The sequence below is a fragment of the Phocoena sinus genome, chromosome 14 (genome assembly GCF_008692025.1).
Source record: "Phocoena sinus isolate mPhoSin1 chromosome 14, mPhoSin1.pri, whole genome shotgun sequence".
Lineage (NCBI taxonomy): Eukaryota > Metazoa > Chordata > Mammalia > Artiodactyla > Phocoenidae > Phocoena > Phocoena sinus.
Window position 1 is genome coordinate 64,197,156 of NC_045776.1, and position 12,193 is coordinate 64,209,348.

The window sequence follows — 12,193 nt, forward strand, 5'->3', positions numbered from 1 at the left end:
GTTTCCCATTCTGTTGTGAGTTTGCCTGCTAAGCAGCTCCTGCTGTCCTGCTGGTGGCCCCAGGGCACTGCCTACTGGGCATCTAGGCTCTCCAGCAGCTGAGCAAGGGTTGAAAGCCAGACCCCAGAAGCCCCCATGGCACCAGCTCCCCTGAGATGATACGTGGCTGCAACTCAGATGTAGGGAAAGGGCCTTACTTATTCAAGGTCACATGACTAGTGAGCTTCACCTTCAAGTACACAAAGTTCAAGACAAAAACTAAGTGCTATTTTTTAATGGGTTGCCTTTTATCTCTACTGTTGGTTTATTTATAACTCTTTAAAAAATAATGTAGTGCCTGCATTAGGGTTAAGAAAATACATCTTCAGGTGGTCACAGTCTGCGCTTGGAGGACGCGATCCTGCTTCACGTGCAGCAGCGTGAACCTCCCTTCTCTCAGGCTGCTGCTCTCGTTCATTTCATTCTTACATGTGCTGCCAGTCCACGATGCGTGGCTGCTGGTTTCGCTTTCATCAGGAGTTAGTAATAGTTTAGAGAAGGTAAATACAAAAAAGAGAGGGGAGGGTCACCTCTGAGCCCAGTTCTCTTGATCTTTTTGTCTCTTGACAATGTTCTTTTCTGCTTTTGCGTGTGTGTGTGTCTTATACTTTTTATATTGAACTCGAGATAGCGTGGGTAGGACAGAAGAGGTTGAAATAACTGATATTCATGCCTGGAATGGGCTTCACTCTTAAGCTCCCAGGCATCAGGTGGGGAAGTGAGGCTGACGACGTGGAAGCTGAGCAGGGTTGGGTCTTGCTGTTGCTGTGGTTCCCTTGGTGCACCCCACCCCCAGCCTCCAGTTCCCCCAGTGCTGCCTTGTGCTCAGGGTGGAGTGGTTTGCTGGAAGGTTTTCTCAGCATCTGTTTCCACCTTCTGCTTGCTTCAGGCCCTCTGTGTGCCCCTCAGGTGGGTCTCTCCATGTCCTCGCCCCTCTTCCTGTGGCAGAGTGCTTGGCTGTGAGTCTGTGCCTGCCAGCCCGGGCTTGGAGCTCGGCTGGTCCTCTGTTGTCTGGGTGCAGCCTCAGACCTGGCCAGCCGGGTCCCTGTGTCTTGGTGGGAGTGTTCAGGCCCTGGGCGATTCCCTGCAGGTGTTTCCTGTGGGTCTTCACCTGTGCCCTGGAGGCGACAGGGCTATCACCGGGCTTGCTGCCCCTCCCCTGTTGGCTTTGGCTTGCTCTGTCGGGGAGAAAGGTCCAGCCAGGGCTTCACACCCTTCCCACAGCAGCCTGCACCCTGGGAAGATGTCCCCCAATCTCTCCTGCCCCGCCCCCATCTTCCTCAGGAGCAGCTGGGAGGCCGTGGAGAGGAGCCCGGGGGCGCCCTCAACCTGGGGTCTGCAAGTCCCAGTGATCTACTGTCACTGCAGACCCACCACACGTGGCCTTCAGAGACTGGGTAAAAGTGTTGGCTGAGTTCTTCCCCATCGCGGTTACGTGTGCCTGTTGCGGTAGGAATACTGCGCGGTGGTGTATAATCACTACTGTGCATCTCTTCCCAACTCTGCATTCAGATACATCCCGTTGGTATCTCGAAATTGGCCATGGTGGGAGTATTTACACCACAGAAATCAGTAAATGCTACAAACGAAGGCTTTCGCCTCCTGAGAGTCAATTGTCAAACACTTACCAGAACACCACTCTTGGGGGAAACTCCAGGAAATTGGTGCCTCTGGTGAGCGGCTCGGTGGCCTCCAGGACAGGCGGGCCAGGCAGTGTCAGAGTGGCTGTGCACGGGGCAGTGGCCAGGCCTCTGGCCGAGAGGCTCCGTGGGAGGCCCCTCTGTTCCCCAGGTGCCAGGGTTCACGCTGCCGCCTCTGTCCTTCTCTCCCCAGAGCGCAGCCAGGAGAGCACGGCCGTGGCGCTCTCGGACTCCAGCTCGACGCAGGACCTCTTCAATGAGCCTGCCATCTCCCTAGAGGGTTCCCAGAAGCCCTACACAGAGAAGAGGCCGCCCGCTCCCAGTTCCCAAGTAGGACCGCCCGGGAAAGACCTTCAGGGGGCCGCAGAGGAGAGAGGTACGGAGACCTGACTCAGCGTGTGGGCGGTACTGCTGGGGTGTCCTGGGAGCCTGGGCAGCGCTGGACAACGTGGGTCCTGGCCTCTGCCCTCACGCCTCTGCTGATGCCCGGGGACCTCGGTTGGCTGAGCCACTCACTTCCCTGGGCCCCGCTGTTTCCCATGTAGGATGGGAGTGATCCCCGGCCCACTCCTGGTTTGTGGGGTCAAACGTGGTGTCTCAGGCAGGTGCGCGCAAGTGCCTGGTATGCGGTGGGCGCCGGTGACACTGTTCTTGTTGTTAGGACCCCACTGTGGCCCCGTGTGGGAGAGCCAAAAAGCCTTTGGGTACTATATGTCACAAATGTGCTTTCTTTTTAGCCTGAACCCTTCCTTTCTTGGGGCAGGCCCTGATCTGGCCCTGGAGTCTGCCTAGCTTCTTTGGGGCCCCCAGGCCCCACTGTGGAAGTCAGTGGGCAGAGCCCACTCCCGGGCTTGCTGGGAGGTTGCAGGCAGGCCGGCGGCCCTGGCACTGCGCTGAGGCCGTGGCTGGTCAGCCGGCCGTGGATTCTGAAAGCTTTCCCACTCTGGCCGGGCCGGGGCACACAGCCACTTGGTGGACAGTAGCAACAACAGCAGCCAGGCCTCCCAGCCTCCCCAGGCAAAAGCACTGGCTGTTCCCTTTTACTGGAGAAGAACCTGAGGTCCAGAGAGGGTCAGTCTGCACCCTTATCCACTACCCCACGCTGCCTCTCCGGTGGGCTGGAGGGGCGGGTGGGCTGGGGGTGCTGAGCGTGGAGCGGGTGCTGCCCTCGGTGGTGGTGGTGGCCACGCCTGCCCTCTTCGGGCTGCTTCCCCATTCACGTGCACGGCCTTGAGGTGGGCAGCCCCGTGCCACCACCCACAGGGACACCCTGAGCCCAGCTCGGACCCCCCTTCTCAGCTGCGTGCCAGCTGAGATATCCTGTTTCATCAGGGAGCAGACTGGAGGCCACGGAGGCCTCAGCTGGGGGCTCGGGGGGCAGAGGCAGCGAGGGCCCATGCCTCCTGCCCCTGAGTCGCCTGGGTCCAGCTCCCGTCCAGCAAGAGGGTGGACCCAGCTATGCTGATCGCTCACCAAGGTGCCCCTGTCGCTGGTGGTGGACTGCCACGGGGAGAGGGCCTAAAGCCGAGGTGACTTTCTTTTCTTTGTTCTCAATTCAGGAAAAGCTGAGGAGTCCTCGGAGAGCACGGAAGGCTTCCGGGCCACAGAGCAAGGCAGCCAGAAGCCTGCTGCCGACCCCCCGGCCTCTGCTGGCACCCCTGCCAAGCCCCCAACTTCGGTGTCTGCCCCGTGGGATGGGAGGAAGAGAGGGGATCCGCTGGGGGAGCCAGCTGCCTTCCCCCCGGGGCTGCCGGCCGGCCCAGAGGAGCAGCGCCAGTTCCTCACGGAGCAGTGCATCGCCTCGCTCCGCCTGTGCCTCAGCCGCTTCCCCCAGCACTACAAGAGCCTCTACCGCCTGGCCTTCCTCTACACCTACAGCAAGACCCACCGGGTGAGCACGAGGCTGAGGGAGAGGGGTTGATGCATCGGAGCTGGTAGAGGTTTCTGGTGGCAGTGGCGGGAGGGATGGGCGGAGGGCCAAGAGGCGGGCGGGCTGGAGGTGTCCAGCCTTCCAGGTGACAGGTGACAGGGGCAGGCATGGGGCTGCTCCCCTAGCAGGACCACATGCTCAGATTCTGGCTTTGGGGTGAGGGACGGGGGACGACAGGCTGTCAGCTCCTCCCTGTGAGGGCCTCACTGGCGGCTCCCTCCCCCGTGGCCTTAGAGCCCGCCCCGGTCCCCCAGGCTGCCTCTTGCACGGACCTCCTGGCCATCACCCTGCCCTGGGCTCACCTCGCCACGCAGCTGCCGGCCTTTGTCACTGGCTCCGCGCGTGGGCTTTGGCACTGGCAGCCTCCTCCAGCTTGGAGGGCAGATGATGTAGGGGCTCCCAGTGCTTCCCAGCCAGGCCTCTCCTGCTGGCGCTTAGTATTTGTGGGGGGAGTGGGGCCTGTCTGCTTTCTTTCACTCACACTTGCCCCCGAGGCACTGGGAGACAGCTCCCGCAGAGCTATGTTGGGGCGGGGGGGTGGGGGGGGGGGAGGCGGCGGCGGTGGGGAGATCAAAAATATGCAAATGAGCAGATAAAGCAAGTCGCATCATGACAAACCCTACAGGGAAGACAGTGGGGTGCACACGGGCTGGGGTGCTGCTGCACTCTGGGAAGGTACCCTTATGCTGAGACCCCTAGGGTGGCCACGGGTCCAGTGGGGTTGTGGCGGCTGGAGGGGAGGGGAGGGGAGGGCAGTGCCCAGACAGGTGAGCGGTTGGTGGGGCGGCCTCGGGGGTCAGGCTGTGGTCTCTGTTGACCTGAGCTCAGCAGCCAGAAGCTGCTGGCCCCTGGATGGCTTCTCTGTGGGACGTTTGAAGAACTACGGAGGGCAGTTGACCTGAGATGGACCCTGGCGCTGGTTGTGATGGGAAGGTCCTGGATGGGGTTCTGTGGGGACCGGCTGGTGCGCTCACGTGACTTGGTTGGTGGTCATGGAGCAGAGCAGGTAGAGCAGTTGGCAGGCCTGGTGGGGGGACCTCAGCAGGGGCTCCGTCTCAGCTGCAGGGCGTGAGGCTTTCCCAGCCGCCCATCGCTGCCTGGCCTGCACTCAGCAGTGCACCTGACCTCCAGTGCCCAGGCCTTCTAGTCCCAGGCAGACCTGGATTTTAATAAAACTCCCACTTGAACAGTCTGCGGGGGCCCTGTGGCTGATGCTCCCCTTCTCCAGAAGCAGTTGCTGAGGCGGGATGTAGGGTACAAGACGCCTCTTAGGGAAGGGTGGCGGAAGTCACAGGGTTGGGTGAGGGAGAGCTGGGCTGCAATGTGGGCCCCACGGAGGCCTGCGGCGCGCCCACCCCCGCCTCCCCTTTAAATGGCTTTAATCTGAGCACAGGAGCTGTGCCCATAAAGGGCTCCACAACCTGTTCCCTTGCTGAGTGGGCTTTTTAAAAGTGAAAAAGAGTATTTATGTCAAAATTAAAGAAAAATTGGAGGGGGGCTATTCATAGTTTTGCCAGTATAACAGAGAGTATGCTGCGTATGTCTCTTCTCTCAGCTCTTGAGCACTCACACCGTTGACCATCGGGGGTCGTGTCCTCTGCTTGAAGTCAGGGAGCCCGGCTCTGGGAGCCCAGGCCCTGTCACTCCACTGCCCCCCAACGTCCTGAGTGTGTCCATGCTCACAGTTGGCCGTTTGCTCTTTCCTCGAATTCCCCCACGTTGTCCGGGTCCCCTGTGATGGTCTGTGGCGGCCATGGGGTGAGGTGGGGTGGCTGGACCGGGTGGCGGAGACGAGGCTGCCCAAGGTTGTCTGCTCCTCGGGCATCACACCCCATTTTTGCATCTCCTCGGTCACTGTGTGCCCAGATTCGCCATGTGGTTCTCCCAGAGGGTGCATTGTCTCGACGCGTGAGCCCCCCTTTCTCCTGCATCGGCCATGGAGGGCCCCCAATATGCACCCGGGCCTGGCCGTGCCCTGGGGGTAGCGTGGGCTGCCATTTGTTTCATCCAGAGGCTTTGCTGAGCAGTTTGTGAATACCTCACTGCCTTGAGGGCTGAGCGCGGGAACCTGTCAAGGCAGCCGCAGTCCTGGGGGCGTGGCCAGAGCTCTCAGCTGAATCAGTCACTGAGCAGCAGCGACCACTTCCCACGCAGCTGTTGGGTAACAACAAACGCTTCCTGCCGTGTGGGCTCAACAGCAGCCTGTTTCTTCATCAGATCCACCTGTGGGCTTGGCAGTGGCATCTCCCCGTTGCCATCTCATGGGTCCGGTGGCTGCCTGGAGCAGAGAGGCCCCGGTGGGTCCTTTGTGCTTCAGAGGGCACTATCAAAGTGAAAAGATGATCCACAGAATGGGAGAAATATTTGCAAGTCACATATCTGATAAGGGACTTGTATCTAGAATATATAAAGAACTCTTACAACTTGTTAATTAAAAGGCAACCCAATTTAAAAGTGGGTGGGACTTCCCTGGGGGCGTAGTGGTTAAGAATCCACCAGCCAATGCAGGGGACATGGGTTCGATCCCTGGTCTGGGAAGATCCCACATGCCACAGAGCAGCTAAGCCCGTGCGCCACAACTACTGAGCTGGCGTTCCAGAGCCTGTGAGCCACAACTACTGAGTCCACGTGCCACAACCACTGAAGTTTGCGCACCTAGAGCCCGTGCTCTGCAACGAAGAGTAGCACCCGCTCGCCGCAACTAGAGAAGCCCGCGTGCAGCAATGAAGACCTAATGCAGCCAAAAATAAATAAATAAATAAATTTAAATAAATAAATAAAAATGGGCAAAGGGTCTGAATAGACATTTCTCCAAAGAAGACATACAAACAGCCAATAAGCACAAGAAAAGATGCTCCACACCGTTACCCATCAGGGAAATGCAGATCCAATTGCCCTGAGATGCCCCTTCACCCTGCTGCAGTGGGCTAGAGCCCAGGCCTGTGTCTGTTTAGGACTTGTTTGGTTAGGGCTGCCCCCTCCAGGAGGGTTGGCAGAGCTGTGCCCACCACGAGATCTCTGGGAAAGCCCTGACCGATTCATTGTCAGCTTGTGCTCTGCTCTGGGCAGTCCTCTATCCTCTGGGCCACCAGCTCACGTGTGGGACCCTCAGAGCCTCTGAGGAGTGGGCAGGTGTGAAGGGACTGACCCTCCTGCACAGGCTGTGTGCCCTTCTGTAGGCGCGTGTGAGTGATCGGGGCCAGGACCCGGCATCACAAGGGCAGGTGGCCACAGCACAGAGCTGCCCACCTGCTTGCAGCCCTGCTCCCCTCTGGGCACATAAAATGCCCCCCACCCCCCAGCCTCTCCACGCAGACCCCAGCCTCTCCACGCAGACCCCAGCCAGGTTCTTGTCAGGCTTTACTTGTGTGGTTTATAAAGTGAGAACTTGATGTTTTTCTCAGCTTAGGAACCTTGGTTATGCACTTCAAAGTCTGTGCCATGTGGTGTGAAGAGTGCTGTGCCTTTGGGGCCAGAGTCAGCGGGACAGATGGGCCTCTCCATGGTGTGGAGCCCATCGATTTGAGTAGGTCAAGCCCTCTGCCAGCCATGTGTGTCACAGATACTGTTGTTCACGTTTGGAAAGAGGGGTGAACCCATCACCACGTCGTCCCACGGCCACCACATGGCAGGAGTGCCTATGCTTGGCGTGCCCTCCAGGGCGCTCACGCATTCCACAGCAGGCTCCCTGGGGAGGAGAGTGGGGCGAGAGGAAGTGGGTAGGAATGGGTGCAGGAGTGTGGCCGTTTGGACAGGGCGCCTGGGAGGCCTCTCTAAGCAAAGACCCGACAGGCGAGGGCCCAGCGAGGAGCTATCGGGGAGAGGCCTCCAGGTGGACACACAGCCAACATGCATGCTCCGGATGGGGCTCAGCCCGCAGCCTGTGTGACTAGCCGGGCAGGAGGGGAGGGCCAGGAGGCGGCAGAGCTCAGGAGGGCCGGTTAGGTGGGAAGGAGTCGTGGGGCGTCATTCTGAGTGAGGTTAAAGTGTCGCAAGGCTCGGGGGAGGGGGGGACGTGTGTGGCCGTGTGTGAGACTCGGGCGGCTGTGGGGAGAGTCAGTGGGGTGGCCGTGGGAGCCCAGCAGGTCGCAATGGCACCATCCAACCGCTGATCTGAAGAGCCGTTAACGAAGGAGACAAGGGCCTGGGCCGGGTGGGCCGTGCAGGCCTAGGTCAGCCGCAGTGCCCCTGGAGTGTTTGCCCTTTGGTGGCCAACCCTTGGCAACCCCTCAGGGAGGGAACTTGGGAGAGAAGCTCTCTGGCCTCACCCCCACCCCAGCCTCCTACCTCCCAGTGCTGCCTCCCACCTCCCAGTGCTGCCTCCCTTTAGTGCTCAGCAGTGGGAAGGCGGAACAGGGGCGGTGGCAGGGCCAGCTCCTGGGAGAAGGTGTGGGAAGGGCAGGGAGCCCTCCCCAAGGTGCCGTGTGTGTACACAGTTGCTTTCCTGTCTGCATTCCTGGGGTTTGCCAGCTGATGCTAGGTGTGGCCTGATGGCCACCGCCACCCTCCAAGTGGGCAGTGGAGGCCCAGAGAGGCGGTCCAGCTCTCCGAGGCTGCCAGGCACTTCCACAAAGATCCATGTGCACCACCCCGCACCTGCGTGTAGCTCTGTGAGCAGACCTGGACCTCTGAATGCCTGTCTGGGAGACCAGGTGGGGGGTGTTTTCCACAGAACAACCTCATGCTCTGGCCTCCCCGGCTCCTGAGTGCTCAAGCAGTCCTTTCCTGGGCTCCCCGGTGTGCTGAGCCCTGGGTGGGTGGCTGCTCTGCCCCATCCAGTGCCCTGGGCTCCCCCCTCCCCAATGTGTGTTTCAGTCTCCTTCTTGCCTCTGGGCCTTAGTCTGTCCCCTCTGCTTGATGGGCTGCATTTCCTTCAAGCTCAAACTCTGCCCATCTTCCTTTGATGATTCTTTTTTTTTTTGGCTACGGCCGGTCTTAGTTGCTGCATGCAGGCTTTTCTCTAGTTGCAGCTAGTGGGGGCTACTCTTCATTGTGGTGCACGGGCTTCTCATTGCGGTGGCTTCCCTTGTTGTGGAGCACGGGCTCTAGGTGTGTGGGCTTCAGTAGTTGTGGCACGCAGGCTCTAGAGTGCAGGCTCAGTAGTTGTGGCGCACAGGCTTAGTTGCTCCATGGCATGTGGGTCCTTCCTGGACCAAGGATCGAACCCGTGTCCCCTGCATTGGCAGGTGGATTCTTAACCACTGCGCCACTAAGGAAGTCTCCTTCCTTTGATTCTTTTCTCAAACATCTGTCCCACCTTTCTATGGACCCCCTACTGATCTAGACCCTGAGGAGCCATCAGTGAAGAGGTCAGTCTGTCCCTGCCCTCGGGGCTGACAGACAGCGGGGCGGTGGACGAGGCTGTTTGAGGGCTGTGGGGGTGAGTGGGGCGGCACGTGGGTTTGGAGGTCAGAAGAGGGGATGGGCCGGGCCTGCTCTGAGGGAGGGGCGCCTTCAAGCAGAGGAGAGCCCCTCACCAGGACCCCTGCCCTTGAGCCAGTGAGGGGCTCCAGCCCGGCGAGTGGGGCCAGGTCACATGAGGCCTGAGAGGGGTCGCCTGCGTCCCAGGGGAGCGCGGTGCCAAGCACAAGGCAGAGGCAGAGGCAGGTCTGTGACATGACCCCCACCCCACCCAACCCCGCGGGGCCTAGGGAAGATCCCGGCCTTGGGGTTCCAGCCTGGGCCAAATGCAGGCTCTGCTCCGCCCTTACTGGCTCTGGACCTCAGGCAGCGCTGGAGGCCGCTCTCCTTGGCAGTTCCACGTGGTGAGGGTAACAGTCACGTGCTCTGCCTGGGTGGCACACGTCGCCCCACCCCACTGCGAAGCTGCAGGTATGCGGGCAGGTCAGGTGCCCCCGCTGGCCTGTTGCCTGTCCGTTCCCCACGGGTCTCCTTGTCCCCATCAGCTCCATCTGGGGCCTCGGATGTGAACCTTGATAAGGTCTCCTGAGCCGTTGGTCAGTTCCGTCTGGCCCACCTGGGGGCTGCCCAGAGCCTGCTGTCTGCCGAGTCTGTGGGAGGCTGACAGGCCCGCAGTTGGGCCCACGCTGTCTGTGCTCTGCTGGGAAGGCGTGCTCTCCAGTCCATGAGAAGGCCCCAGAGAAGGCCTGGCTTCTCACTGTGCCCTGGGTTCCACCAAGAGGCACCACTGCCCAGAGAGCAGCGGCCTGAGCACTGGACAGAGCCCCCCCTCCCCCGTCCCAACAAGCACGCATCCCCGGAGTCCTGCAGAGCCCCAGGTCTCCCAGGCTCACGGTGGCAGCCGACAGCCTGACAAGTCAGGCTTGACCGTTTGGGCCAGTGGGGGTATCCCCTGGCAGAAGGTGGGGTGCTGGGTCCGTGCAGCAGCTTGTGAAGTTGTGAGGGTGAGGCATCCCTGTCTGTGCCCTCCTCAGGCAGTCTGAGGCCACGGTCTCCTAGGTCAGCTGTATTAGGCAAGAAACCAATTCCTGAAACGCACCCCACAGCCAGATGATCAAAGCCGGCGGCCGGGGCCGCCGGGCGCTGTGGGATGGATGTCTGCAGGAGCTGCTGCTTTGCCCACGCAGCCTGGAAGGAGGGGACCGCCTCCCTTCTCCGTGGGCGCCCAGAGTTGCCCACACACTCACTTCCAACCTACTTCTTGCTTCCCCAGAACCTCCAGTGGGCCCGCGATGTGTTGCTAGGTAGCGGTATCCCGTGGCAACAGCTGCAGCACATGCCGGCACAGGGGCTCTTCTGCGAGAGGAACAAGACCAATTTCTTCAACGTGAGTAGTTTGCCTTGTTGATTTCCGCGGCTGCTGGCTGCCAGCGCTTTTCACGGAAGGAAGGTGTGGGAATGGACCCCGGCGTGGGCGTTCCCAGGACACGGGGTGGCAGCGGCCTCAGAGGGCAGGCTGGGTGGCACAGTTGAGAGTGCGCCAGACTCGGGAGTGAGGCCCTGCTTGCCGAGCGACTTCTGGCAGGTCGCTGCCCCCTCTGGGCACCGATTTGCCAGCTATGGGGAGAGGCCTGGACGAGCTCGGTGGTTCTCTGGGGCCGCGGTGGGCAGTGGTGAGAGGGGCTCTAGGCCCGTGCCCTGCTTCCCCTTGGGGTCCTGGGCACCAGGAGATTCTGATTGGAGGCTGGTCTGCTGCTGAAAAAAAATGAGTGTGGCCAGTGCTGGGTCTTCAGTGCGCTTCCAGCTCTGACATTCCATGCGAGGTAGAGACCCACCCTCAGGCAAGACATGGCCCATCCCCGAGGCCCCGTAGAGCCCACATCTGCCCCTCCTGGCCAACCCGCCTGGCCTGGGCCTCCCGCATTTGCTCTGCCCTGCACAGAGACCACTGGCCCCTCACTCTGCTGCACCTATGGGTCCTCACCCATCCTCCTCACCTGTCCTCAGCTGGGTGGCTTTGGCATGTCACATGGATCCTCTGAGCTTTGGTTTCTTCTGTATTTTCCTTGCTTCCCTGTCACATCTAGAGAAGCCGAAGGGCAGGATTGGCCTGGACAGGAGCCGCGGGGGTCTTGGGGGGTCTGGAGGGTTGTGGCAGAGGCTGGTTCTTGAGCCATATGGGCAGAGTGAGGTCCCTGCTGAGAGCTGGCCAGGTGGTGGGTGTCTGGATTCATGGCTTTTCTCCTCTCCCAGGCTTGAGCAGGGGCTGGGCAGGGGCTCCGAGCCTGGGAGCCCTGCTCCTGCCAGCCCTCTCCCTATGGGTATTTTATAGACAGGTAGTAGATCAATCTGCATGGTACCAAGGGGTTTGCTGTGAAAGAGATGCTCCCTCCCACCCAGATGCCCAGGCCACAGCCACTGTCCCTCATCCTGCCCGCTTTGGAGCCCACGCCCGGAGACGCACACAAGGGCAAAGTGCACGTGCTCCTGCACCTGGTTTTTCTTCACTTAAGCGTGTGTCTTGGAGGGTGTTTTTTGTTTGTTTGTTTGTTTGTTTGCGGTATGCGGGCCTCTCACTGTTGTGGCCTCTCCCGTTGAGGAGCACAGGCTCCGGACGCACAGGCTCAGCGGCCATGGCTCACGGGCCCAGCCGCTCCGCGGCATGTGGGATCTTCCCGGACCGGGGCACGAACCCGTGTCCCCTGCATCAGCAGGCGTACTCTCAACCACTGCGCCACCAGGGAAGCCCTTGGAGGGTGTTTTTGAACTTGCTGTTCTTTTTAATAGCTGCTTGGTCCTCCCATGTGGATGTCCAAGGTTTACTAACCACCCCTATTGATGGACGTTTAGGTTGTTTCCAGTCTTCCACTGTTGCAGACAATGCTGGTATATATGTCTTTCCACACGCGTCGGGGGTCCACTCCTAGAATACACTCTGAGAGACAATTCCTGGGGCAAGGGGTTTGTGGGGCCTTGAAGTTTTAGCAGATGCTTCCCTCCTATCCAGCTCCTCCCCAACCCTGGACTTACTGACTTTCTCTATTATTAAATGGTTTTATGTTTGCTTTTCAGTGGGTGAAAAACACTTGCGTTCTTTGTGAGTGGGACTGTGATGTCATGTAAGCAGTTTTAATTTTTTCTGTGTAGTTTCTACTCAGGTTCATTTTCCTATTGGATTATTGGCCCTTTTGTTCTTGATTTATAAGAGCTCTTTCTATATTAA

The 12,193-nt window shown here is 59.9% G+C and overlaps 1 protein-coding gene across 7 annotated transcripts in view; it reads left to right on the forward strand.

Annotated features, from left to right (window-relative positions):
• The window catches only part of CABIN1 (calcineurin binding protein 1), a 98,866-nt gene that overhangs the window by 50,155 nt on the left and 36,518 nt on the right, over window positions 1-12,193 (forward strand). For all 7 annotated transcript variants that reach the window (XR_004345473.1, XM_032603314.1, XM_032603313.1 and 4 more), the window contains 3 exons: window positions 1,873-2,055; window positions 3,239-3,570; window positions 10,244-10,357. Coding sequence is in view for 6 of the 7 variants with exons in the window: in XM_032603314.1 (XP_032459205.1) it covers window positions 1,873-2,055; window positions 3,239-3,570; window positions 10,244-10,357 (629 nt within the window). In the remaining variant the exon portion in view is untranslated. The remainder of the gene's footprint in view (window positions 1-1,872; window positions 2,056-3,238; window positions 3,571-10,243; window positions 10,358-12,193) is intronic.